At 38.6% G+C, this 27,473-nt stretch overlaps 1 protein-coding gene across 1 annotated transcript in view; it reads right to left on the bottom strand.

Moving 5' to 3' along the window:
- Positions 1 to 27,473, bottom strand: part of TRHDE (thyrotropin releasing hormone degrading enzyme) — a 469,889-nt gene that overhangs the window by 403,721 nt on the left and 38,695 nt on the right. Inside the window, exon 2 of the mRNA XM_069957471.1 lies at positions 2,338 to 2,611. Within this exon, the coding sequence (XP_069813572.1) occupies positions 2,338 to 2,611 (274 nt within the window). The remainder of the gene's footprint in view (positions 1 to 2,337; positions 2,612 to 27,473) is intronic.

The raw sequence follows: 27,473 nt of genomic DNA, 5'->3' as shown, positions 1-27,473 counted from the left end.
TTATTAGTTTCAAAATACAGCCGTGTTTTATATCTATTTTACAGTTTCTGTGTGAACAATGCCTAAAAGTTGTTGACACACACTCAAAATAACAATAACTAATTATGTTAATAAGGGTCTGGTTATTGCCATTAGGACAGCCTTCCAATTAAATGGACCGTCATTGTGACAGTATTTGAACATACCCTCAGTCTGACTGTTCCGCCAAAAGTAGTTTCAGCTTGCTTCTCAGGACATGCAAGTGTTAAAAAAAAACTGTACTGACATTTTAGCAAGTTTATCATTGGAATGAAAACTATAAGACAACGTATTGTATCCAATTTCAGAAAAGTACCTTTATAACAAGAATTATTTTAAAATCATAGAATATTTGTTATAAGATTGGAATAGTATGGGGTTCATCATTAAGTTTTCCATTGCTGTAGAATAAGGATCATAAATAAACACATATTCACACATGTACAATTACTATTACATTTTTTTTTCTAAAAAGCACTTTAGAATAAATTAATCTTATTGTCACTGTTGCATGTGAAAATATTTTCTATTTGTACCGATGACATGATTAGTATGTTTTTTTTTTTTTACTATATATAGATACAATAAGTAGCATATAAAAAGAGATTTAGAAACCCCCATAATAATGGACTTTAATGGCTTTTGCCTTTTTATCTTTTTAAAGATGTACTTAGAAATTTTATAAGCTGTAAAGAGCATTAATCAGGTTTATAATACACCTGCTGACATTAGTGAGTTTAGATCTTATTTAAGAAGACCTTTTTCAGAACAGACAGCTCTACAACAAAACAACATGAAGCTGTGACACAATCAGTTGTAACATAATGTAGTATGCTTCAATTTAGAATTGAAGACAGAGAATAGTTGGAAATATTCACCTCTGTGGTTTATCAGAGATATTTTTGTACTTTTATTTTGCAATTCATGAAATTATGTCATTTTACACCTACTTTCCAATACCTGATTTACAAGATCCTAATGTGTTCACACTTTTATTTTTCTTTACAGTTTATTGATCTTTGCCATTTGTCCTTTGAAAATAACTTCTATGAGACAATTTTGTGTTTTGCAATAGTCCAAAGATTCATTATTTTTGTAAAGGGTCCCAAAAAATTGATTGAAAGTGATTTCCCACTGGTAGACAAGTTCTATTACTAAGCACGGCTAGCACCTCTCTCTTTTTCCAAGTACCACCCCCATATGTGTGTTGGGAAGAGCTGGGTAGAAGAAGGCATGGAGTGACAAAATAAAGTTCTGTGCCAGAGGTATTAACAGGCCGGCATTACCAGGCTAAGAGGAGCCAATATAAATAGCTCTTCCCACCCTGGTTATGTCAGACTGTTAATACAATTTCTTTTTTATCTGGATGGGTATGAAAAATGGGGAGCATTTATTTTTAATAATTAAATGAAGTAGTAACAGATTGACAATATAAGAATGGAAAGAACAATTTATATTGGCCATCCCCATCTTAATAATGCCAGTCTGTTACAACCCAGGCACAGATTGCGATTATTGATGGTTCATACCTGACAATACCCAACATTTTTTAGTACCCCTCTGGCAATGGATATTTTGATTATAAGAGGTGGATGGCATAATCCATTTTAAGGGCTAATGCTAGGCTACTTCTAAATGTAATCTCTAGATATTTTTTGCATCCTTAAAAAGAACGTAATCCATCTGCTGATTAATCCAAAAGCTGATTAAATTATTGATGTGGTTTAAAGCACGTGCATCAGGTATTTAATCACTTTCTGTAAATTAAAAAGAAAAAAAAAACTTATTGACCATTAGTAGTTCAACAAACATCTAAGTAGTAGCATTATTTCTGGCATGTATATAATTTCTATATTGGGATTATGCACCAGCTTTTATGCACCACCCTTTTGTAAACTCTAGCTGTAATTTTTAGTGATCCCTAGATTGTAGAGCCTAATTACTATGTTTTCTTCCTTACACCCATCACAGAAAAAAAAATCTGTGACATGCAGGAAATTATAGAACAGTATTGAGCATTGTAAGTTGTGAATCAAGCACAGGGATGAAACAGAAAACGTTCTACAATCTACTACATCTCTTTTAGAGAACCCGCAACTCGAGTGATCTGACCCAGTGAATCTTCAAGTTGAGAGAGAGAATTTTTTTCTCACATAATATGTAATTACAAGGTTTCTTATATTCTCTTGTACCACTAATTTATGCATAATTTGCTAAAAAGTTAAGGTATAAAAACAGCCCACACAAAATTACTACATTTATTAGATCACAAGTAGTGTATAGAAATTGACATAAAATAATAAAGAAAGATGTACTTACTACAACACCGCTTCGAGTGACAGCCTCTCGGTGTGTGAAGTTGCATACTGCCCATGCAAGATAATATGTTGACATTAATGGAGTCTGTGAGAAATGGTCTGTAACCCATCCACCTTCTTCAAAAACTGAGGTTTCCACTGGCATATTAGACAGTGACATGTAGGATGTTTGATGTCTTATACTTATTTTAAATGTTGCCTTGTAAATTGGCTCATCAAAGCATGGAAAGGCTTTCCTGGCATGAATGGGAGAGAATTGAGTAACTCCAAGTGACCTAGGAAAAAGAAAAATTGGAATTTAATGTTAAACTTTTCTTTCACTGTAATATAGAAATGTTCTATAAAAATGAAACAGATTTTTCTGAAAACCTTTCAAATAAAATTTGAGTTTGAATGAATACATAACCAGCCTTTATATTGCCACGTTTTATGGGAATTTAACAAACTTAACAGTCACATTAAGGCTATGTTCACACAAAGTCAAAAATATTAAAAAGGCGGCCGATTTTCGTATTTAAAATAACGTCCGTTTTTGCTGAGATTTAACTGACTGCAACGCAATGCATTGAAGTCAATGGGAAGACGGACGTCCAATGCACACAGCGTATTGAATAACGGCCATTTTTGCCGCAGGCGTCAAAAAAATGAACATGATCATTATTTTCGGGCGTCTTTTGCAAACAGCGTTTTTTATTTGTAGTTCTCACACAGTTTTTCTTATGCCACCGTTCTGTCTCCTTTTTTACTGTTAAATTCAATAGACTTTTCAATTAAGCCGCATCCAATGGCCGATTAGTATTTCCAAACTAGAATAATGTACACCCGTCATTGCACTAAGGGGAGGTCAGGCTGCTAAATAACGTCCGTTATGTTAGACTCAAAATGACCGACATAATTTTAAACGGAGATAAAAAAAGACGTTGTGTAAGCATAGCCTAAAATTGGAAAAACCTTCCCAAAAATGTCTTATTTTTTTTTGTGGATTCAAAATATACATCTCAAATAAATCTCCTTGCTCTCTAACACATGTAAAATAGTCTATTTTCAACCCCTTAGTAATACAACACATTTTAGTTACATGGGTTGAAAAAAATCATAACCTTTTTTTCTGCTCCATTTAAAATGACGACCCTCATTTTGAGTTTAAAATGATGGACGTCATTTAGCTGTCTCGCTAGACCAGCCAAAAGCCCAAAACACACATTGATCTGCTCTCTATCTAAAACGTAACTTTTACTGGCTTATAAATAAAAAGTAAATAAGTGCTTGTAAAATAACTCAGTCACCATAGTCTGTTCAGATACACATATGGCCAATGTGAGTCAAAGAAGTCACATGTAGCTGCAGACTACTGACTGTACGTCTATTATCTAATATAGAGACTACTGGTGATCTGATATATTAAAATCACAATCCCACAGCCCCTCCATATCAGATCACCAGTAGTCTCTATATTAAATAATAGACATAGAGTAAGTAGTCTGCAACTACATGTGACTTCTTTGATCCACATGGGCCATGTGTGTATCTGAACAGACTATGGTGACTAAGTGATTTTATGAGCACTTATTTACTTTTTATTTATAAGCCAGTAAGAGTTATGTTTTAGATAGAGAGCCGATCAGTGTGTGTTTTGGGCTTTTGGCCTTTAGTTTTTTGGTCTACTGGTTGTATCCACCTGGTTCTGCTTCTCCTGGCACATCTTTTTTTCGCCACCCCACAGTGCAATGACAGCTGCTGGAACATAATTCTAGTTGAGGTGGGCTAGTTGGCCTTTAAGCTATGTTAACACAATGTCAAAAATAGAGAAAAGACGGACTATTTTGATATTTTAAAAAACATCAGTTTTTGTCGCGATTTAACTGACTGCAATGGCAATGCATTGAAGTCAATGGGAAGATGGACGTCCAGTGCACACAATGCATTGAATAACGGACGTTTTACCCCGGATGTCAAAATAATGAACATGATCATTATTTTCTGACGTCTTTTGCATACAGCAGACATTTTTTATTAGTTGTGCTCATGCAGTTTTTCTTTTGTCACCGTTCTTGCTCCGTTTTTACTATTAAATTCAATGGACTTTTCAATTAAGCCACACCCAAAGTCCAATTAGTAACCCTAAACTAGAATAATGTACCAACAGTCGTCATTGCACTAAGGGGAGACCAGACAGCTAAATGCCGTCCGTTATTTTAGAATCAAAATGACAGACGTCACTTTAAACGGGGCAGAAAAATTGTAGTGTGAACATAGCCTGAGGCCTGGGGGCCCGGGGCCTATTTTTCAAAACTGACCTGTCTCTCTTTATGTAGTGATAACTCTGCAATGCTTTTAACTATCACGGTTATTCTGAGATTTTTTTTTGTGACATATTCCTTTTTATGTTTATGGTATACTTTGGTTGATACATTCAGTAGTTTTTTGTAAACAACACATTTGCGCAAAAATTTGAAAAATTTACATTTCTTTATATTCAAAATTCTCTTTTCCTAAGAAAGTCATGTCACATAAACTAATTATTACTGCAACATCTACATGTCTGCTTTATGGTGATGTCATTTGGTAAACGTCCTTTTACTTTTTATCACTGCACAAAATTTTGCAGTGATTTTTTTTTATTATTTTTAGGAAAATTTCAAATTCTTATTTTATTAGGGACCAGTTCAGTTCTGAAGTGGATTTGTGGGGCCTGTTTGTTAGTTACCCCCAATTTAAGCAAGTTGGAGGGGAAATTTTAAATTTATTTTTTTTTGGCAGATATTCCATTTTTATCCATTTTTTCCTCTAACAAAGCAAATACTAAATAAAAAATGGAACTCAATATTTATTACGCTAATTCCAATGTTTTTAGAAATCCCCACTTGTGGCCACAGTGCGTCACATGACTCAACCATTTGACAAAGACCTGGTGAATTTTGTAGCCTTTTTTATTTCAGGTTTTTTTTAGCTATTAAACCATATCACACAGAGGCCTTACAGTTCCAAAATATTTGATTAAGACAAGTTGATGTTTCCATCTGTACTATTCTGGGGTACATGTGACAACCTGATAATTTTTCATTACATTTTTTATGAGGTGGTATGAATAAAAAACACAATTTAGCAGCTGTTTTTCATCCTTTTTTTGTATGCCATTTACTATACGTTACATATGACATTTTATCTTTATCCCTCAGGCCAGTACGATTACAGGGATATCCATTTTATATAGCTTTTTTACAGTGTATGCATTTATACTATAAATACTCTTTGTGTTTTGCATATTGTAATATTTGAATTTATTTTTTTTTGCGGCACAAGCTGACATTTTTATTGGTACACCTTTTGGCTATGTTCACACAACGTCCAAAAAAGGAAGAAGGCGTCTGCTTTTTGTGGTTGAAAAGACTTCCGTTATTGTATCATTTTGGCTATGTTCACATGTCTTTTTCAGCTCCGTTTAAAATGACGCCTGTTATTTTGAGTCTTGAGTTTTAGTGCAATGACGGATATTTGCACATTATTTTAGTTTGGGGTTACTAATTGCCCTTTGGTTGTGGCTTAATTGAAAAATCCATTGAATTTAATAGTAAAAACGTAAAAAGAACAGTGACAAAAGAAGAACTGTGTGTAAACAACTAATAAAAAACGTCCGCCATTTGCAAAAAACATCCGAAAATAATGTTCATGATCATTATTTTGACGCCCGCGGCAAAAACGTCCGTTTTTCAATGCATTGTGTGCATTTGACAGCCATCTTCCAATTGACTACAATGCAATGGCATTGCAGTCAGTTAAATTGCGGCAAAAACTGAAATTTTTTTAAAATAGCAAAATTGGGCGTTTTTTCTCCATTTTTGACGTTGTGTGAACACAGTCTTTAAGTGACTCAAATAAAATGAATTGAAGTCTATGGAATAACGGACGTCTTTTTCACACATTGTATTGAATAACTGATGTCTTTTGAGGCGGACGCATTCTATACTATGTGTGAAAAAGACGTCCGTTATTCCATAGACTTTAATGCATTTTGGTCAACCCACTTAAAATGATGCAATAAGGGACGTCTTTTTAAACACAAAAAAATTTACTTTTTTTCCTTTTTGGACGTTGTGTTAACATAGCCTTTGGGTACATAAGATGTTTAAATAGCTTTTTTCTATATTTTTTAGGGAGCGGGATTAACAATTATTTATTTATTTAATTTATTTATTTATTTAACTTATTTATTGATTGATTGAGGTATTTGTGTGGTGTTTTTCAATTACTTTTTCATAAAAACGGCCATTTGTTGTTAAATTATGTTGGCCATTTAAGGAGAAGTCTGCACAGCTCTGGGAGTCGGGTAGTGAAATCACCATTTATCCAGGAAGTGAAGCCTCGATGCAGTGGTAAGTGCAGGGAAAAAAGCACTTTATAAGCATTTTCCGTAATAAGTTTATATTGGGGATTTGTATAACTTCTCTGGGGCAATACAATACTTTAATAAAAAAGGACTTCTTTAAATGACACCTTTCTGATGGTGTGTGAACATAGCCTTATAGTAACACAAATGAACTTGCAAGGTTAATTTGACAAACATCAGATAAGTTATTTGTTTTTTGGAGTTTAATCTATCAGTATTTAGTATATAAAGCAGTTAAAAAGAGAATGTATACTGATCAGTTTAATTTAAAGTTAAAAATTACATTCTAAATTTAAGGGAAAAAAATAGCACAGCAATAAATAAATATCAAGGTCATTTATCTGTATTCCATGTTTCTCATAGTACGTCACTCTAATTAATCAGAAGCCATGTTCAGCTATCCCAGAAATTTCATGCCATATGTTCACAGAACGAGTTCTCCCAATCTAGTTTTATCCTTGATATAACACAACTAAAAGTCTACTGACAGAAACACTAGACTACAATATATTATAGATATAAAGATATGTATTAATGTAGTAATGTGCATTTATGTTTTAACATATGTAGTTAATATATTTTAACACCTTCCTCCTGGGCCACTTTTAATTTTTGCACTTCCCCCCCCCCCCCCCCTCATATTCAGGGTATGTTCACACATACCGGATCCGCAGCTGATTTTCTGCTGCGCATCCGCAGCAGATCTGCAGCAGATACGCAGCAGATTTCATTTAAATAACTGAACACAGCATCAAATCTGCACCATCAAATCTGCTGAGGATCTGATACAGATCTGCTGCGGATCCTGTAGGTGTGAACGCACCCTCAAAAGGCAAAAGTGCTTGCATTTTTTCACCTACAGACCCAGATTAGCCCTTATTTTTTACGACACCAATTGTACTTTGCAAAGACAGACTTAATTTTTGCATACAATACGCTGTGAACCTGGAGAAAAAATATTTGCACAATGAAATTGTTTTGTGTTTACACTGTTTGCTCTATCGTAAACCTGACATGCTATCTATGCTCCACAAGTTAGTATGATTACGATGGTCAACTTACATAACCAATATATCTGATTGCTTTTAAAAAATTAAAATCTTAAAAAAAACTAAAAACTAAATGTTCCTAAAATTACTCTATTACCATCCTTATAATGCTTTTATTTTTTGTTCTAAAATGCTGTGTGCAGAGCCGTGATCTGTACTTTCTTTTGGTTCTTTGCTTGGGTATATTCAATTTTTATATGTACTTTTTATATGTGGATTTTGCCCTTACGCCATTTACCATATGAGATCAGGAATGTGATAATTTAATAGCTTGGGCGATTCTGCATGTGGCGATACCAAATATTATTTTGTTTGTTTTTTTAATAATTTTTTTGTCATTTTTAAAATGGGAAAAGGGGAGTGATTTAAACTTTTATTATATGATGGGATTTTTTACACACTAACTAGAAGTCCCCTGGGGGACTTCTATTATAACTAAACTGATCTCTTATTGAGATCTATGCAGTACATGTACTGCATTGATCCATTAGATCAGTGCTTCAATATTTTGGGCTGCTGGAGCCCAGAGCAATGAAGTGCTGGGATCAACTGTCCCGGGCAGAGGAACGGATTTTGCGCGGGAGGGGGGTTCAGTCCACCATACCCCCACCAATGGGATTTACATAGCATTTAAATGCAGCTGTCATTTTTACAGCTGCATTTAAATTGCTAACTGGGTGATCGGCCCACACCGGCTAACAGCTTCGGACCCCTTTCTGAGCTCCCCAGCTGCCACAGAACAAATGCGGGTAGGGGTAAATATAAATATTTAATGATTTAGTTTAGCTTTTGTTTAGTAGAATACAGAATATTATAATGTTTGTGCCTACTTGCCCCAAGGCTCGTGGCGGCCCACGGCCATGCGACACTGCAATCACTCAGGGTCCCACCAGAGAATGGTGTGAGCACACAATTCTATTGCATCGCGCCTTAAAGACACATATACAATTGATGCTCCATCAACGTGGCTGGAAGCACACACTGCCTATTTCAGAAGATAGAGGGGAGAGACGCACCAGGAGAGGAGCAGCAGCCTTGAAGCATGTGGGGGGTGAGTGTTTTTTTTTTTTAATGTAGTGACCATGGGGGCTGGCCACCACAACTATAGGGGGACTACCCACAGGGGGCATGGGACTAGGTGTGATTTACTATAAGGGGGAGCAGCAAAGGGGGCCATCTACTATAGTGGGTGGCACAGGGGGCCATCTATTAGATTGGCACTACACGGGGCAAACTTCTATAGCAAACCTGCTCATAGTAGGCCATTTTCTATAGGGAGTTGCACAAGGGTCTATTCCATTGGGACTACACAGGGGGCCATCTACTAAATGTGTACTGCACAAAGATGGCCATTTACTATCTTTGGGATGCACAGAGAGACCTTATACAATATGGGGGTTTGCACAGAGAGGTCTGATATTATAGAGGAGTTGTGCCAAAGGGGAGTATTACTATTTGTGAGCTGCATAAAGAAGCTTAATACTATATGAGAGATGCACAGAAGGGCTAATACTATATGTGGGGCATAAAAAGGGACTAATATGAACTGGAACTATCCACTATATGAGGGCACAGAGGGATCAATACAGTTTGGAAGTTTGTAAAGAAATAAGGATGGTGCGAGAATAAGGACTCTAAAATGTTTGTCTGCCAGATTCTGCTGAGACAAGTCATGGCTTGGAAAAGTCCTTCAGGCCGAATGGAGAAGAAAATGCAAATCAAACTAGATTTGCATTTCCAGGAAAATACATAGTGCTTGAAAAGAGAGAAACTTTAACCCTGGGTGCTGTCCCTTTAAGAGCGACTTGGGTCCTGTCCCTTTAAGAATGACTTGGGTCCCATCCCTTTAAGAGCGACTTGGGTCCCATCCCTTTAAGACGACTTGGGTTCCGTACCTTTAAGAGTGACTTGGGTCCCTTTAAGAGCCACTTGGGTCCCTTTAAAAGCAACTTGGGTCCTGTCCCTTTAAGAGCGACTAGGGTCCCTTTAAGAGCGAGTAGGGTCCCTTTAAGGGCGACATGAGTCCCTTTAAGAGTGAAATGGGTTCCTTTTAAAAGTGACATGGGTCCCTTTAAGAGTGACTTGGGTCCCTTTAAGAGCGACCTGGGTCCCTTTAGGTGTTAAACGCTCTTAAAGGGACCCAAGTCGCTCTTAAAGGGACCCATTTCGGTCTTAAAGGGACCCAAGTTGCTCTTAAAGGGACCTAGGTCACTCTTAAAGGGACCCAGGTTGCTCTTAGAGGAACCCATTTAGCTCTTAAAGGGACCCAAGTCGCTCTTAAAGGGACCCAAGTCACTCTTAAAGGGACCCTGGTCGCTCCTAAAGGGACCCAGGTCGCTCTTAAAAGGACCCAAGTCGCTATTAAAGGGACCTAGGTCACTCTTAAAGAGACCCAGGTCGCTCTTAAAGGGACCGATTTAAATCTTTAAGGGACCCAAGTTGCTCTTAAAGGGACCCAAGTCGCTTTTAAAGGGAACCAGGTCGCTCTTAAAGGGACCCATTTCGCTCTTAAGAGCGACTTGGTTCACTTTAAGAGCGACTTGGGTCCCGTCCCTTTAAGAGCGATATGGATCCCGTCTCTTTAAGAGCAACTTCGGTTCCCTTAAGAGCGACCTGGGTCTCTTTAAGAGCGACCTGGGTCCCTTTAAGAGTAACCTGCGTCCCTTTAAGAGCGACCTGGGTCCCTTTAAGAGCGACTTGGGTCCCTTTAAGAGCGACTTGGGTCCTTTTAAGAGCGACTTGGGTCCTGTCCCTTTAAGAGGGCCATGGGTCCCTTTAAGAGTGATCTGGGTCCCTTTAAGAGCGACTTGGGTACTTATAATGGTAAACATCATTGCTCGGTTACCATGACAATCTTAATCATGTCAGGAAGACAAAATTGTTTAGGACCTTCCATCTTCTACATCTTCTATTAGCCAATAGTGGACATGTGACTGTTTGGATGGTGTGATACATTGCCTGTCAAGACCTTAGAATTTCTATTGGCTGCTATATTTCAGCTATTTGCATATGTGCTGTGATTGGCTGTTAGAGATTAGAGTGTGGCCATTATTTCCAATCGGCCATTATTTTCTATGGGAAATTTCTTAAAAACTTCTTAAAAACTTCAAATCCAACCAAAACAAAAAATAGATAGCACACTTCACACCGCCGAGGGCTTCGAAACACAGTTTGAATGGAGTCTGTACGCAAAGCGATTCAGGCTGTATTAGGCGCAGAAAAATGGCTGGAAGAAACGGAAACGGAAGAAGAAGAATACGGATTACAATATAGTGCTTTTTCAAGCACTTTAATGACTGTTATCAAAGAGGATATCCCCTGTGATGCCCCAGTATGTCATTCAGAGAAAATGCTACAAGTGAGTCACTGGATATAACTGCACCAAAATCACTTGCATGTTGTGCACAGCCCATATACAGCTGGGATCTACTTCTATATGATCACTATTTGAGGTCATAATAGTCTTTGTACAGTGGATTTTTTTTAGTAGCTGTGAGAGCATTAGTCAGTATGTGGTGAATTTTATCAGTATCAGTATGGTGATAATAGAAGTGGTCATAATGTGGCGATAATATTTGCCCCTTGTAAATTGGTATTATTTATAATATCAGTCTCGGTATGCAGGATTTGGTCAGTAACAGAATGGCAGTAATATGTATGGTGACAATATTTTCTGTTTATGTACTGTTAGAATTGTCTTACCCATATTAAAACAAATCTGTGACCCTAGCCCCCCATAACCCACCCCAAACCACTGGTACATTTGTACAGTTGATAATACAAGAAGCTCATTGCTGTGTTCCAGAATCTTGACATTATTGTACTGTTGTTTAAAGAAAAGGGACTGTTATTCTGGTTGTTAGTGAGGGCAGCTCATCTAGATACCAACACCAGTGTGCCTGCGTGCTGGAGGGGAAGGGGGTCAGGTTGGGTGGACAGTTTGGGGTCCTGGGTATATTTAATCTGGCTTTAATTAGCTGCCCAATGTCTGCTACACTGGATTTAATAAGAGGGGCATGCCTCTTGATAAATCCAGCATATCTGAGGCTGCTTATGCAGCAGCCTCAGAAAACAATACCAGCTTTTATAGCTTATGCCTGTGTGTAGTAAATTGTGACTTGGGGCTTTACACATAAGTTTTTCACTTTTTCCCAGTCTGTAGACTTTGAAAAATTTCCCTGATGTCAACCCAAAATTATCATGGTGGATGTACATAAAGCCACATCCTTTTATTCTTAAATTGCTATTTGGGGACGATATACTGTATATATTGACAAGGATGTAACCATATACCATCATCTAATTCTATCTATGATAAATGACTGCATGTGCCAATTTTTTCAGAATAATAAAATATTCAACTCCAAAGCAGAATTCAAATGAATATACTTCTGTTAAGCTTGGTATTAAAATTATAATTTTAAATTACTGTACTTCATCAAATATCTTGGATTTATCTAATGTAGGCATTGAATGTATTCCATACAGCAAACTATTTGTGAAATTCTATGGTATTTACATAGTTTTAAATGTTCACAAAAACATAGAAGAAAAATATTTTCAAGATTTATATGGAATATAATCTAACTAGATTGCTAAGTAGTAAACCTTTTGTGTAACTCAAAGGCATATTCTGGGCACAGACATTAAAGGTGTTCTCTGGGCAGAAGACAGTTTTTAACTATGGCCGGGCAGGTGGTGGATATAAACAATGATGTCCTCTTATACCAAACTCAAGGCTAACATTGCTGAGGTCAACATCCAGCTGCTCCTGTCCCCTGTCAGTGTAACGCCTGGACTAGTGGATCCACTGGACCGTCACCAGCGATGGCACTAACCTCCCCAGGGAGCGGAGTCTAAGGGGCCGCTGGTTTTCACCAGAGCCCGCCGCAAGGCGGGATGGACTTGCTGCGGCAGGCGACCCCCAGGTCGCTACCCCTGGCTTGGTTGCTGGTGACGGCAGGCGAGGCGTGGCAGGAGCAGTAGGCAGGAGATGGTGCTGCAGAGGTCAGTGGACGTAACCGCAGGTGACAGGCTATACACAGGAGCAATGGTGATGCAGGGGAACAGGAACCAGGAACAAGGACTAGGGACAAGGTGACGGATAGGACTCAGGAACAGGGACTAGGACCAGGTAACGGATAGGACTCAGGAACAGGGACTAGGACCAGGTAGCGGAATAGGACACAGGAACAACAGGGGGCTGGGCCAACGCTATGGGAAGCATGTAGAGGCTCCCACCACTAAGGACAGGGCATGCTGGGATTTATAGGGGAGTGATTGGTGCCACTAACCAATTAGGAGCGCACTGCCCCTTTAAATCTGAGACAGCCGGCGCGCGCGCCCTAGGAGGCGGGGACGCGCGCGCCGGCCGGCACAGACCGCGACATGCACGGAGGAGAGGTGAGGCGCCCCAGGGGCCGAAGCAGCAGCAGCGCCGGGTTCCTACACAAGGACCCCGGCGGCTGCACGGGACAGGAGGCGGTCGCGGCGGCAACCCGGGACGCGGGAAGCCGCCGCGGCCGTGACAGTCAGCTTTCTGGTCTGAGAATGGACTTGAGTCATGACGTTTCAGCCAATTAGCAGCTGTGGTGGGGTCCTGCCTCTGCTTGTGACTGGTTGTGCAGGCCTGAAATGTCCCGTCACAAGCCCGGCCTCAGACCTGGAAGCTTCCGGGAACTGGAGTAGCTCAAGGTTAGCCTCAGCGCTAGAGCCAGAGAAGTGGACGTCATTTTTTATATCCACACCTTCCCTGGCCAGAGTTAAAAAATGTCTCAAGAGTACCTCTTTAACGGCTGTAAATTTAAGGTAAACATTTTTAAAATTTTTAATGTAAGACTATGCTCCCATCATGCAAAAAGAGGGGAAAATTACATCTGTTGTTGCAAAAAATGATCATGATAAGTAATAATGGTCTTTATTGGGCTATGTTGACACATTTTTTTAAGCTCCGTTTAATATGACGTCCGTCATTTTGAGTCTACTATAACGGACGTCATTTAGCATTCTACTATAGGTTTACTAATTGCCCTTTTGATTAGGCTTAATTGAAAAGTCCATTGAATTTAATAGTAAAAACAGAGAACAAAGGATGACAAAAGAATAACTGTGTGTAAACAACTAATAATAACATCCTCTGTTTGCAAAAGATGTCGGAAAATAATTGTTATGATCATTATTTTGACGTCCATGTGCATCTGATGTCCGTCTTTCCATTAACTTAAATGCCTTGCATTGCAGTCAGTTAAAGCACGACAATAACGGACGTTTTTAAAATATCAAAAGTGGCCGCCTTTTCTCTACTTTTGACATTGTGTTAACATAGCCTTTTACGACAAAGGCTGTTATTTGTGTTCAATGAGAAATTTAGCAGCAATGCACACACAGTATAGAATAATGGCCGTAATTGATTACAAACATCAAAATAATGCACATGATTATTATATACGAGATGTTTTTGCAAAAAAACTAACATATTTTTTTCACCTGTTCACACATTTTTCATTTAAAACTCTATTTTATTTTCATTTAAAATTATAGCTGTATTTTAGTATTATTTTACTGTGTGTGAAAAAAGCCTAAAGGCAATGTTCACACCACATACTTTTTTATTAAAGAACGGATGCTGATTGCAATGGAATCAATGTCTGTTCTGTACTGCAGGCGCGTCATTGCATTGAAGTCAATGCAATGCCAACCGCTGTGTTCACATATCGTTATGTTAATGCCTGTTCTTTAGAAGAGAGGTTAAAATAATGTACAGCGTCCGAAATAATAGCTGTTCACACAAAGCAATGTGCGGCAGCGGCCACACATTACATTGAAGTGAATGACTAATTGATTTGTGGGCACACTTGATGGTGCCTACAAATCAATAGTAAAAAAAAAGAATGTTTCTGCAGCCAATGCAGAGGTTTCTGCAGCCCAGCGGCCGGTAGTTTAACAGCGTCTGTTGCTATGCAACAAACCCTGTTAAATGTAGTGTGGACATAGCCAAATGGTACTGTATATAAACTACAAATGTACTTAACCCTTTGAGGACCAGGCCCAAAATGACCCAGTGGACCGCGCAAATTTTGATCTTAGTGTTTCCGTTTTCCCCTCCTCCCCTTCTAAGAGCTCCAGCACTTTCAGTTTTTTATCTACAGGCCATGTAAGTGCTTGTTTTTTACAGGAATAGTTGTACTTTGTAATGGCGTCATTCATTTTACCATAACATGTATGATGGAATCCCAAATATATTATTTATGAAGATATAAATTGGTGAAATCGCAAAAAAGAATGCAATATGGTAACGTTTGGGGGGTTCCTGTGTCTACGTGATATACTATATGGTAAAAGCGACATGATACCATTACTCTATAGGTCAGTCCGAACACAACCATATGCAGGTTTACGCAGATTCTTTAATGTTATATATTTTTTTAAAATGAAATCCTTTTTTTTGGCAATTATTTATAAATAAAATGGGACTATTGAGACGCTTATAACGGTTTTATTTTTTCACCTACGGGGCTGTATGGGGTGTAATTTTTTCCGCCATGATCTCTAGTTTTTATTAATACCATATTTGTGAAGATCGGACGTTTTGATCACTTTTTATTAATTTTTTTATATATATAATGTAACATAAAATCGGTAATCCGCGCACTTTTTTCCCTCTTTTCGTGTACGCCGTTTACCGTTCGCAATGACGCTTGTTATATTTTAATAGATCGCACAATTACGCACGCTACGGTATATTATATGTTTATCTATTTATTTATTTTTATATGTTTTATTTATATAATGGGAAAGGGGGGTGATTTAGACTTTTATTGGGGGAGGGGTTTTGGGGTTGTGTGTTAGTGTTTTTAACTTTTTTTTTTTTACACATTTGAAGTCCCTTTGGGGGACTTTTACATTCACTACTTGGATTTTTACACTGATGAATGCTATGCCATAGGCATAGCATTGATCAGTGTTATCGGCGCTCTGCTCATTGAGCCTGCCTGTGCAGGCTCAGTGTAGCAGATCGCCGATCGGACCGCACGGAGGCAGGTGAGAGACCTCCGGCAGCCCGTTTTACCGATCGGGACCCCCGCAGTCACACTGCGGGGGTCCCGATCGGTAAGTGACAGGGGACTCCCCCGTCACTTACACTTAAACGCCGCGGTCGCGCCGCGATCGCGGCGTTTAAGGAGTTAATGACACGCGGCAGCGCGATCGCTGCAGCGTGTCATTGCCGGTGAGGTCCCGGCTGCTGATTGCAGCCGGCCCCCACCTGCTATGAAGCGCGCTCCGCTCCGGAGCACGCTTCATAGCGGGAGAAACACCCAGGGCGTACAGTTACGCCCTAGGTCGTCTGGGGACAGACTTCCATGGCGTAACTATACGCCCTGGGTCGTCTAAGGGTTAAAGTAAGTACTTTTTGGCTTTGTAGACACTAAGAGAGAAAAAGCGGACACTTTTTTTGTTTTAAATAACTTGTTATTACTTCAAATTAATTCATGACAATTATTTGTGGATGTTATTTTGCAAACAACTGTCATTATTTTTAGTTGTTCACACACATTTTTTTTTTATCACTGTTCTTTTGCAGTCTTTCCTACTAAATTTAATGGATTTTCAAAAAAGAATTACACCCAAAAGAGCCTGAAGTAGAATATTGCCGTTGTGGCGCCGAAGATGCGAAATGACGGTCATCATTTGGCACTCAAAGTAAGGGACCTAATTTTTAAGAAAAATGAACAGAAAAATACATCATGTGAACATGGCCCAAAGGATTAGATAAAACTCCCCTATAATGCAAGGAAATTGGCTCTATCTCATCTCATGGTTCAGGCTCGCTCCCCTTTTTACCTGAGATGAGCAGCTAATTTCCATAATCACTAGGGGGTTGCAGTATTGCCTGCATACAAACCCAACACTAGATCAACATTTTGGTATTCAGTGTATGTTATGAATATATTGAAACTGATGCTGTGTATGACTTTTAAGGCTAACTTATTTGGGCAGCATTTGCCTTTGCTCAATATACCCCTTAAACATTGTATCTACCTGTATTCTTTGGAAGTAAAATCTGTTATTTTAAAAAATTACAATAATAATTTGTCCCTTTCTTCATAAACACATTGATCTGCAGGTATAGTTTTCACAATATGATTAGAATGAAGAACTTCTGCATACAGTAAAGTGCTGCCAGCAATTGACTTACCATACCTATTAATCACAAGAACTTTAATATCCCCACGTAACATTAAATCTAGAAACAGAAAAAACATATATATTTTCCTTGCATGAAAGTGAACTATAAAGTAATGTTATTGCTGTACAACCATTTCATAAAACCAGATATAAATAAAAAAAAATATATAAATAGATATACTTTGAATGTTACTATACCTGGTCACACGAGAAACCAAACCTATTTATATTTTTTTAAATCTTTTTATTTGGTTCCGCGAAAATGCAAAATATAATGCATAAAAGGAAAAACAAAAAGGTAAAATATTTAAATCAGATCTGCCCAACCTTATTTATCTCAATGGCAAGTGCCAAGTGACTGTCTAATGCAATTACAAGAGATGAGCATTTTAACCCCTTCACGTCAGTAACACGTAGATATACCTTCCTACTGCACATACCCCGTTCAGTAGGAATGTATATCTACCTTCCTGACTTTAGGGGCTGACTGATGTGTCTGCAGTGAGAGTCCCGCTGCCCGCACACATCAATGTGTTCGGGGCTGAGCATAATGGGTGGCAGCGGAGATCCTGCAGCTGTCTCTGATTAGCCCCTTAAACGCTGCAATCTATAGCGATCTCCGCGTTAAGGTATTGAGTGACAGGACAAGCTCCTGTCACTGAGTGATGGCTTGTGCAGATCGCTTGTACTGGCGGGCGGGGGTAAGTCACTTACCTCCGTCTTTTAGAATTGGCCATCCATGCATAGAGTCTGCTCTCAGGTAGGCTCTATGCATTGATCGCCGATAACACTGATCTATGCTATGCTATGCTATGATCATTAGATTGTATGTTTTACAGTGAAAAAAAAAGTGCTACAAAATGTAATAAAAAAAGTTTTTAAAAGTATAAAAAAAAAACTTTATAAACCCCCCTCACAATAAAGGTTTAAAATACCCCCTTGCCCATTATAAAACTAAAATTATATTAAAATATAACATTATAACAAGATTGCAAATTTTTTAAAATTATATATCAGAATTTTTTTTTATAAAAAACGACAAAAATTTTCTGATACACCAATATGATACTAATAAAAACTAGAGATCATGGCACAAAAAAATTACACCTCAATCGGACCTGTAGGTGGAAAAATAAAGGCGCTTTGGCTTTAGAAGGGGGGGGAGGAACATTGTATTAACTTCTTGAGGACGTATGCGGTAAGAGATACGTCATACGTCCGCAAGGGGAGTTCAGAGGGGGGCCGTGCCGCTGAACTGCAGAGATCCCGACTGCTATCTGCAGCACGGGACTGTGGCTATAAGCGGGAGCAGGCAATCAAACATGACAGCTGCATCTAACTGTCTTATAAGCAGCCTTCCCTGGTGTCTAGTGGCAGTACCCCCCCCCCCCCCACCCCACGATGCGATCGGGGAGGGGGGATCCCTTCGTCTTATTGCCCTGGGACTCAGCATCGGAGTGACGCTGATCCCGGCGGTAAAAACAGACGTTTTTTAATGCGTTGTGGGCATTGGACGTCCGTCCTCCCATTAACTTCAATACATTGCCATTGTGGTCAGTTAAATCGTGGCAAAAACTGCTGTTATTTTTAATAGAAAACCCGCAGTTGTTTGACGTTGTGTGAACCTAGCCTTTTACTGTTGTGTTTGGCTTTTATTTTTATGGTGTGTGTGAACATAGCCTCATAGTCATTTTTTGAAAGCATGCCTTTTAATTACCTCCTTTTTTAACCTTTTTTTTGCATACTGATATGGCTAAATTTTATAACACGTGAAAACCAAGTGATTTATTCAATCAAAAAAACTTCACAAAAAAACAAGTGCAACATTCAAAATGTGTATGAGAGGCCTTTGAAAGGATTTCTGTATTCTGTACTTGTTGTTTTATTTTTTTTAAATGGATAAATGGCATTTGTTTTTCACATTGGAGTGCTGCAGACTATACTTATTTGTTTTATTGACCGAGTTCATTGGTAAGGACACTGTCTGCTGGCATTACAAAACTATCCTTCTTTGAGTGTTGCTGCTTAAAAATGTCTTAAACAGCAATTCTATAATGACTTTCCCCTGGTTATCCTAGAAAAATAAGCAAACATGCTTTAGTTCATGTGGTAGAATTACTGGATTGTAAGACATAACACATATGAAATGTTTTAATGCAAAGTATCTAGCATTAAAGCTTTACTATCTGCAATAAACACTGTCACAAAGCTTAAGTATAAAATGAATAAAACAGGGTTGGTATTAATATTTTAAAATGCAATTTGCAACAAACACCACACAGCCAGGTAAGCACACACAAGTAGTTTATCAGTATCCCAAAGGAATAGAATAACTTCTGGAAAATATATTTAGGTTCTGGAATTAAAATGAGAATTCTCTGTCTCTTACTCGGTGCCATGATAAGCTTCAGTTTAATTTGATTAGCATCAAATCCAAGTGAAACTGCATTTTGACCCTAAGCTACTCTATTAGTACAAAAATCCATATTTAGCTTCCAACTAGTTGAAGATTCATTGCTTATTCCTGAATCAGCATGTTAGCTCAGAAATAAAAAATCACTTCAGTACATAAAAAGTCAGGATATGCCACAGTTCAACTTCCTGGTTTTATGTATCTTTCTCAAAAGCACAGCTTTGGTATTAAGAAGAATAAAAAATGTTTTATATGCTTTTTTAGATAATTTCTGAAATAGTGCAATATATAAATACTGTAAGAACAACTAAAATATTCATAAGCAGAATAAAACATTTAGAATCTATGTACCAGGAAAATGTCCTTAACTATATTAAACGATGTGGCATGAAAAAGGAACAGTGGTATGTAAAAAAACATTTTTATTTCAACAAACTATAAAATATTGTTCCAGTCGGTATAGAGTATCTCATATGGTTATGGGCACAAGGAATTACAAAGGTACAAACCTTTTATGGTAGGGCACAGAGTCCTACTGGTTACTCCAATGTCTGCACACCAATGTCCAATCCTTATAAAGTACCCCCAATGTTGTATCTCTGTACTCCATATAGGCAGGTCAAATCTTTACAAGGGCTCCCACTGTTGTACTGTATCTCTGCACCACACATGGCTATGTCTTTGCCTGTGTCATCCAACAGCTTCTCTGTCAAGATATTTTCAACTACATATATTTTAAATATAACTTCCAAGAAGGAAAAAGCATGGATGGATTATAATGAGGGCAATCTGGGCTACCACCTGGGTACCCATGCTCCCCGGGGGCCCACTGAGATTGCCCCCATTATAATAAAGCTGCAGCTGTACACCTCTGCCCCCCCGCCGCTCCTGCAGGTTAATAAGGAGCTGTACCCACCAGATCACTTCCCGGCCATTTGCCCCCTTTAAAATGTCATCCATTGGCAGCAGACATGCCACACAGGCTAGTCTGATAGAGTGTGCTGTAAGCGCACCAGCATCACTCCGGACCTCCGGGAAGAGAGAGACACTGCTGGGGAGCAATGTGAGAGGTGAGTATTCCCGGCCACTTGGCCCCTTTAAAATGTCATCCATTGGCAGCAGACATGCCACACAGTCACATCTGCTAGAGTGTGCTGTAAGCGCACCAGCGTCACCCCCGACCTCCGAAAGGAGAGAGACACTGCTGGGGAGCAATGTCAGGGGTGAGTATACTTTTTTTATTTTGTGTTTCACATGGGTGCTGTACACCTATATAGGGGGATGCTTCAAAGAGGGGGCTATTCTATATAGTGGAACGATTCAGAGGGGGCTATTCTATATAGGAGGAAGCTTCAGAGGAGGCTAGGAGGATGTTAAACAGAGGGAAATGCTACACATAGGGGGGCTACCCTATATAGGGGGATGCTACACAGGGGTCTTTTCTATATAGGGGTATGCTACACGGGGGCTATTATATACTGTATAGGGGGATGCTACACAGAGGGTGCTATTTTATATAGGAAGAAGCTACAGAGATGGCTAGGGGGATGCTACACAAAAGAGGATGCTACACAGAGGAAGCTACTCTGTATATGAATATGCTACACTGAAAGCTATTCTATATAGGAGGATGCTACACAGAGGGGACTATTTTAGGGCTATGTGACCTATAGATGTTGTATTGTGGTTTACTGTGGTAATTTATATGGTAAATTGCCACAGAAAATCCCTTTGCAGCATTTATAGTTCACATAGCTTGAGGACATGTTATATAGCCCCCCTCAGCCAGCTTATTTGGTTAGCGGGCAGGGTTAGTTGAGGCATGGTTAGTAAGGTGGGGGCAGGGCTGGAGGGGGTATGGTTAACAGGGGGCCTAAAATTTCTGAACAGCCTGGAGCCCATGGTATTCTTAATCCGCCCCTGCAAACAAATATGGTTCTACACCATAAGTAGAGCATGATACATTTTATTTAATATCAGCCCAGTATATTCAAATAAAAAATGAAAGGTTTAAGGTTTGTAGGTCGTTAAAGGGCTCATCCAGGACTCAAAAACATGGGATGGCAATTTTAGAAACAGCACAACTCTTATCTCAGGTTTTGGAGTGGGTTTGCAATTAAGCTTCTTTCACTTCAATGGAACTAAATTACAAAAGCACACCCAAACTGGAGACAAGAATGGCGCTGTTTCTATAACAAAGCAGCCATGTTTGCATAACCCCTTTAAACTGTTGCCTCTGTAACATTACGTTCCAATTAGGGATGGTCCGAAACTTCCGAGGTTCGGATTCGTATGAACCCGAACGCTCGGCATCAGATTCCCGCTGTCTGCCCGCTCCGTCCAGCGGGAGGACCGCGTGGAAAACTGGGATACAGCCTATGGCTATGGCTGTATCCCAGTTTTCCAGGCGGTCCTCCCGCTGTATCCACCCTCTTCACGGAGAGGGCAGACAGCAGGAATCATTGCCGAGAGTTCGGGTTCGTTCGAACCCGAACCAAACTCGGTTCTGACCATCCTTAGTTCCAATATATTCTCTACCTCAAGGTACACCAACCTGCCTAATAAGTACAGCATTCATAGTTTTAATTATGGGAAACAATTGAAATAGAGGTTATGAGCACACGCAGTTTCTTCATATGCAGTAACTGAGTGATCAAAAATGAAGAGTTAATATCGGTGGAGCCATATAAAACAAACTTACTAATTGAGTTTTTTAAATTTGACATCGAAGTTCAAGCTATTAAGCTTGGTATTGCTGTAGTCTTGTTAAGATTAATTGAAACAAGAACGGGGGACTGGATGCCATGTGGCAATGTAAACAGTATTTTACTTTTGGTTGAATAAGTAATGCACTTGTAAGAAAAAATAATGAAACATGCTTATTGCAAAAGGCCTCACGGTCACAAAATGTCAATAAATGGCTTGCAGAGTCAGGAAATGCGCGGGTCAATTGAGCCAAGAAAACTGTCAATATGCATATTTGCTATTTGTAATTTCTTTTGATTGAATATATTCTTTCCTTGTGTTTATAGCTTTTGGGTGTAGTTAATAGTAAAAAAAAATGAATGAACAACATGAATACAAGCAAAACATTAACAATTATTTACTAAATATTTGCTAAAAGTGTTATTAGGAATGCATTAGAAGTACATACAGTAATTTACAAAGAAACATGACAGCATGTCAGACCTTCCTTCTCTTTAAATCTGAAGCTGCTAGTAGAATAGAGTATACTGCATCTTGGCAGTGGCACAATGTTGGTATTACTGTTGTTCCAAAAAGAGAGCCAGGACATTGTTAATTTGTCCCCACATTTTTAGACTTATATAGATTTCAATGGGAGGAAATCTTATTGGAAGCCTCATATTTTCCTTATGTCAGGGGAAAAAAAAATCAAATTCAAGTTGTCTTTGTGTTTGATATTGTAAAGCGAGTAAGGTCATAGGTTACACGTTGAAAAATCCCATTCTCAACAAAGCTTTGTGATAATCTACAGAATTTAATGGTTGGACTGATTCACTTAGGTTTTAAAGCTTTTGTGGAAATAGCCAATGGATAATCCAGCAACATAATTTAAGACGCAGCCAGGAATCAGAACCAGAATCCTTAACTCTACAGGTGAGAAATAGGAAGAGCACTAAAGTCTATGTGCCTTTGATATCATTGTGAGCTGCTGCTTGCTATTGCAATAGATCTTGTGTCTGCCATGAACTCTGTGTATTCTGGACCTAGTGCTGGAATATGTTAACAACCTATTGCACTAACCTGTTGTAAAGAATATGGACAGCCTTGTCTTTGTTCATGTAATATATAAAGTGATATTATATGTGGTGTGCTTTTATAAGTTTTTTTTTTTTTTTTTAACAGTGGATGCTCCATATATTCAGTGTACTAGTATTTTTGTGCAGGCCCAGAGGGACTGATCCAAGTTGATCCAAGATGATATGCAGTTATTTATTAGCGTAGAGTCAGGCCATCTGTTTAGCTTATGAAAAAGACCAAATGCTCTCTCCAAGCGGGAATAAGCATGGAGCTGCTAAAAAGGTTAGGTGGAGATTGAACCTCCAAAGCAGGGTTGCTGACTCCATTGCCATCAGGGGGTGGCTGGTCTTTCAGAAAACAAAAATGAATATAGAATCTTCCCTAACTTGCTTCATATAAAATGTACAGCCACAAAACCAATTACATAATTACCAAACATCATCTGTCTACCTGTCTCCATCATTACATCAGGGGGATCTCACATACTGAATGTCCTGGCATATAATATTTGATATGCTATGAATCTGAATGTTGAGGTATGAATAATGAAGAAGGGCTGGGGCCTGTACCTTCACCAGGTAACCTGGGAAAGTATCTTTTTGGTATTTTCAGACATGTTCCCTTGATGGCTGAAGCTCTGCCCAGAGGAGCTCAGTCAGAGATGTAAGGTGACGCCCCTCAAGCCTTAGATAAAAATGAGTCTTTGCAGCCGATTTCATGCTGCGAGTCTCAAGTTGCAGCAGGACAGCGCACTGATTGGCTGAGTCGGATGACAAAGACCCGGGAGCCGGAGAAGCAGACAGGGACGCAGGCAGGTAATGTATTATCCTATTGAAAGGCCCGACAGATGATCAGTTAAGTAGGATGTGGCTGCATAGCCATAGGGCATAACTGTACTACATATCGCAATGGATTTCTCTGTGGGACACAGGACTCAACAGCCCTGCCTTGGCTCAACTCAAGGCCTGCTTCGGTGACATCCCGAGGGCACTACCGGTTAAAAGCCTTTTTACATCAGAAAAAAAGCTACAGACAGTGCTTAAAATTTTACATTTACAATATGCAGCAGTTGCTGTCCATGCTGGTGCTGAGATCATTACCTCCACCAACAGGGGTGACAATATCAGTTTAAGTAATTATTAAACACAGATATCGATTCAACTGAGCAAAGAACTAAAGAACTGGAGTGCTTGCACTTTCAACTTTGGATGTTAAAGCAATGCTGGTAAAATACAAAAATACCTAAGCTTTACGACTGTATTACGACTTATATATATATATATATATATATGATTTGTATACTTAGTATAAATTTTTTTTTTTTACAGATTTAGGCTCACACAATGTAAATGTAAATTTCCAATAAATAACGTCTGTTGCAACGCCGGACGCTATTTATTGAAAATTAAAATAACATTGTGGCCTACGGAATCCCAGCCAGAGTGTAAACACTCTTTATACACTCCGGCCAGGATTCCATGCAGCCGCGTAGAAAACAGACAGTAAAGATGCTGCTGTGGTGATTTGGAATGTGGGCACACCTGAATGCGCCCACATTCCAAATCAAAAGAAGTGAAGTTCATCTGTACCAGCCAGCGTGAACTCCACTGACAGTGGCCGTTCAGTGACACGGCCATGTCACAGAACAGCCGCTGTCTTACACTCTGTGAGCCCAGCCTTATACAGTTTGTAATATGAAAAAGGAGATATTTTATTACAGAGCCATCTCTTAGGGCACTCACTTGCTCTTCGTTCCCTGCATGCTGTCTGTGCTATTACACGCGCAGACATGATTCTAACCAGTTAGCGGTGGTCTGCTGCCACCGCTCCTATTATATACAGTGAAGGCCAGCAGATGGTCGCTATCATTGTCAGGATTTTAGGTCATTCTTTAAATCAATGATCGTGCATGTCAGCTGATTGTTAATTTAAAGCATGACATATTGCACTAAATAAACAACATGCAATTGGCCAAGTACAGCCGATAATCACTTTGTGTATTAGTACACTTACAAAGTGCAGTGCAATGGTGTAAACCATTAAGGTGGCCCATGTCAGGAGGCTGAAACTGAACACGGAAGGTTGTATGACAGATCTGCAGTTATTTGGATTAGCCTGGTTTCACTATGTGACAGGAAACTGGAAAATCATTAACAACCAGTGTCATGGGGATATGAGGGATGTACAAGGGAGTCTTAGCTCTTACATGTACAGATCACTTGTAACAGGTATCTGACAGCTCCCATTAACTCTGTATAACTGCAAAATAAGGGAATTAGGAGAAAGGCAAAGCTCAATTAAAAGTCAAATGAATACATGTAAAATATAAACCCCCAACTAGATAGGTTGCTTTACTAGTTATGGAGTGAATAAAACACAGAAACTGTGCAAATGTTTCCATTATATTTTTTCTCTGTCAGTTCCACTCCTGATTTTGGCTACAAATAGTGACTAAAAGACTGACAGAAACACTGGCCAAAATACTATACGTAGGCTGTCAACATAGCCTATATCTAGAATAATTTTCTTTAAAAGCTCATCAATGCTGACTCTAAATTATGTAATTATTTATTGTTAATTAGACTTTATCAGTATGTGGATTCAGCTCTGAATATGCAAATAAAGAGCCTGTGGAGCCTCATTTAATAGTCTCAAAACACAGGACTAGCCAGATATCCCTCCGGGAAGGACCCAGCAAAGGGGTGGCTCTTGTAGAAAAAACACCAAAACCATCATCTTAAGTGGCCCTATAAGTCAATGTAATGACAAGGGAAAAACGGCCAGGTATCCATCCACATACAGCTGTTTTGGGGTGTTGTCCCTCATCAGTGTGGAGCAGGATTCTTATGATTCAGCTCTTAGACATATGTTTGTATATTTCTCCATAGCATTTACTGTATATAACTAATCAACCATGTTAGATCTGTCTGAATTTTGTAAATTATTAATGATCATAGTGAGCTGAAATGAATAGAACCTTTTATCCTTTGTCAAACTGCACTACTTATGGATGTTGAGTTTTCTTCTCATGTTTTATGTGTATTTTCCTGCACGTTTTTGCACATTTTGCACATTTTTAACCTACATCTGTAGCCTCATGCTCTTTGTTTTCAATGATTTCTGCTTTCTCTTACCACTTTGAAATTAATTGTTCTAATAACACTGATTGTTATGTAAATGAAGTCATTTAAAGAGGCTATGTCATGAAATAAAGTTGGTAATATCAGATCTGTCCCACATATATATACAGTATGTAAGGAGCACAAATGTGCACAAATGTTTAGTAAAATGTTGTATATCCCTGTACTATTTATCTTCCTTGTGAATTTAATCTCTCTCTCTCAACTGTGACCCTGTTGTTGTCTGACTGCTGGGGTCCTAATCGTTTCCCCTGACTGCTGGAAGTCTCTTACTTACTTCTGTGCAGTCAGCTCTGTGATCCTCTATTAGAGTTTGTCACAGACAGGCTCTATGTGAAGTTCGCAGATAACACTGATCAATGTTATGCAGTGGCATAGCATTGACCAGTATTAGGAATGTAATACATGAATGTTATACTCTCCTAGGTGGACTAAAGAATTGCAAAATAAAAAACTAAAAAAAGTTTTAAAAACTGAACTTCGATCTTCCCCCAATAAAAATTTTCAAATTTTATATATAAAACACATAAAAACAAACAAACAAACATATTATATGTTGTCTGATCTAATAAAGTATAACAACAGTTTTGCGATAAGGTAAACGGTATAAACAAAAAAAGTTAAAAAGCGCAGAATAACAAATTTTTTTTTCGTACATCAGGAAAAAAATAAATAAAGAGCAATCAAAACGTCCCATCTACTCAAAAATAGTACAAAAAAAAAACTAGAGAGTGTGGTGCAAGAAATAAGATCCCAAACAGCTTAGTAGATTGCTGTCGCTCTCAGAAGGTAAGGAGGAAGAAATAAAAGCGTAAAAATGAAAGTTGGTCTGGTCCTTAAGGCCAAAATTCACTGTGCTTTAAAGGGTTAAAGTAAAATTCACAGGTACTACACTGTATTGGTAAATAAAGCTAGACATAACAAGTAGAATACAACACTTTATTTAAAAGAGATCATCATACATGTAAACTATTTGACTTCTGTTTGCTTTGGATTTTCAGTAAACAGTAATAGGGTTTACGGGTAAATTGAAGCAAAATCTGGATAAAAATTACAGAAAATTGCTTTGTTCTCATCTCTGTAGCATTTAGATACTGAAAACTGAAATTCTATATTAAGCTGAACTAATCATTGTGCTTCAATTCTATGCAGTCTTGCTGGGTACCAACAGCAAATTACTCTGTATAATTCAGGACCATT

The sequence above is a fragment of the Dendropsophus ebraccatus genome, chromosome 1, assembly GCF_027789765.1.
Source record: "Dendropsophus ebraccatus isolate aDenEbr1 chromosome 1, aDenEbr1.pat, whole genome shotgun sequence".
In the NCBI taxonomy this organism is placed as follows: Eukaryota; Metazoa; Chordata; class Amphibia; order Anura; family Hylidae; genus Dendropsophus; species Dendropsophus ebraccatus.
The sequence above is the reverse complement of the archived record's forward strand: the minus strand, read 5'-3'. Positions and strand labels throughout refer to the sequence as shown.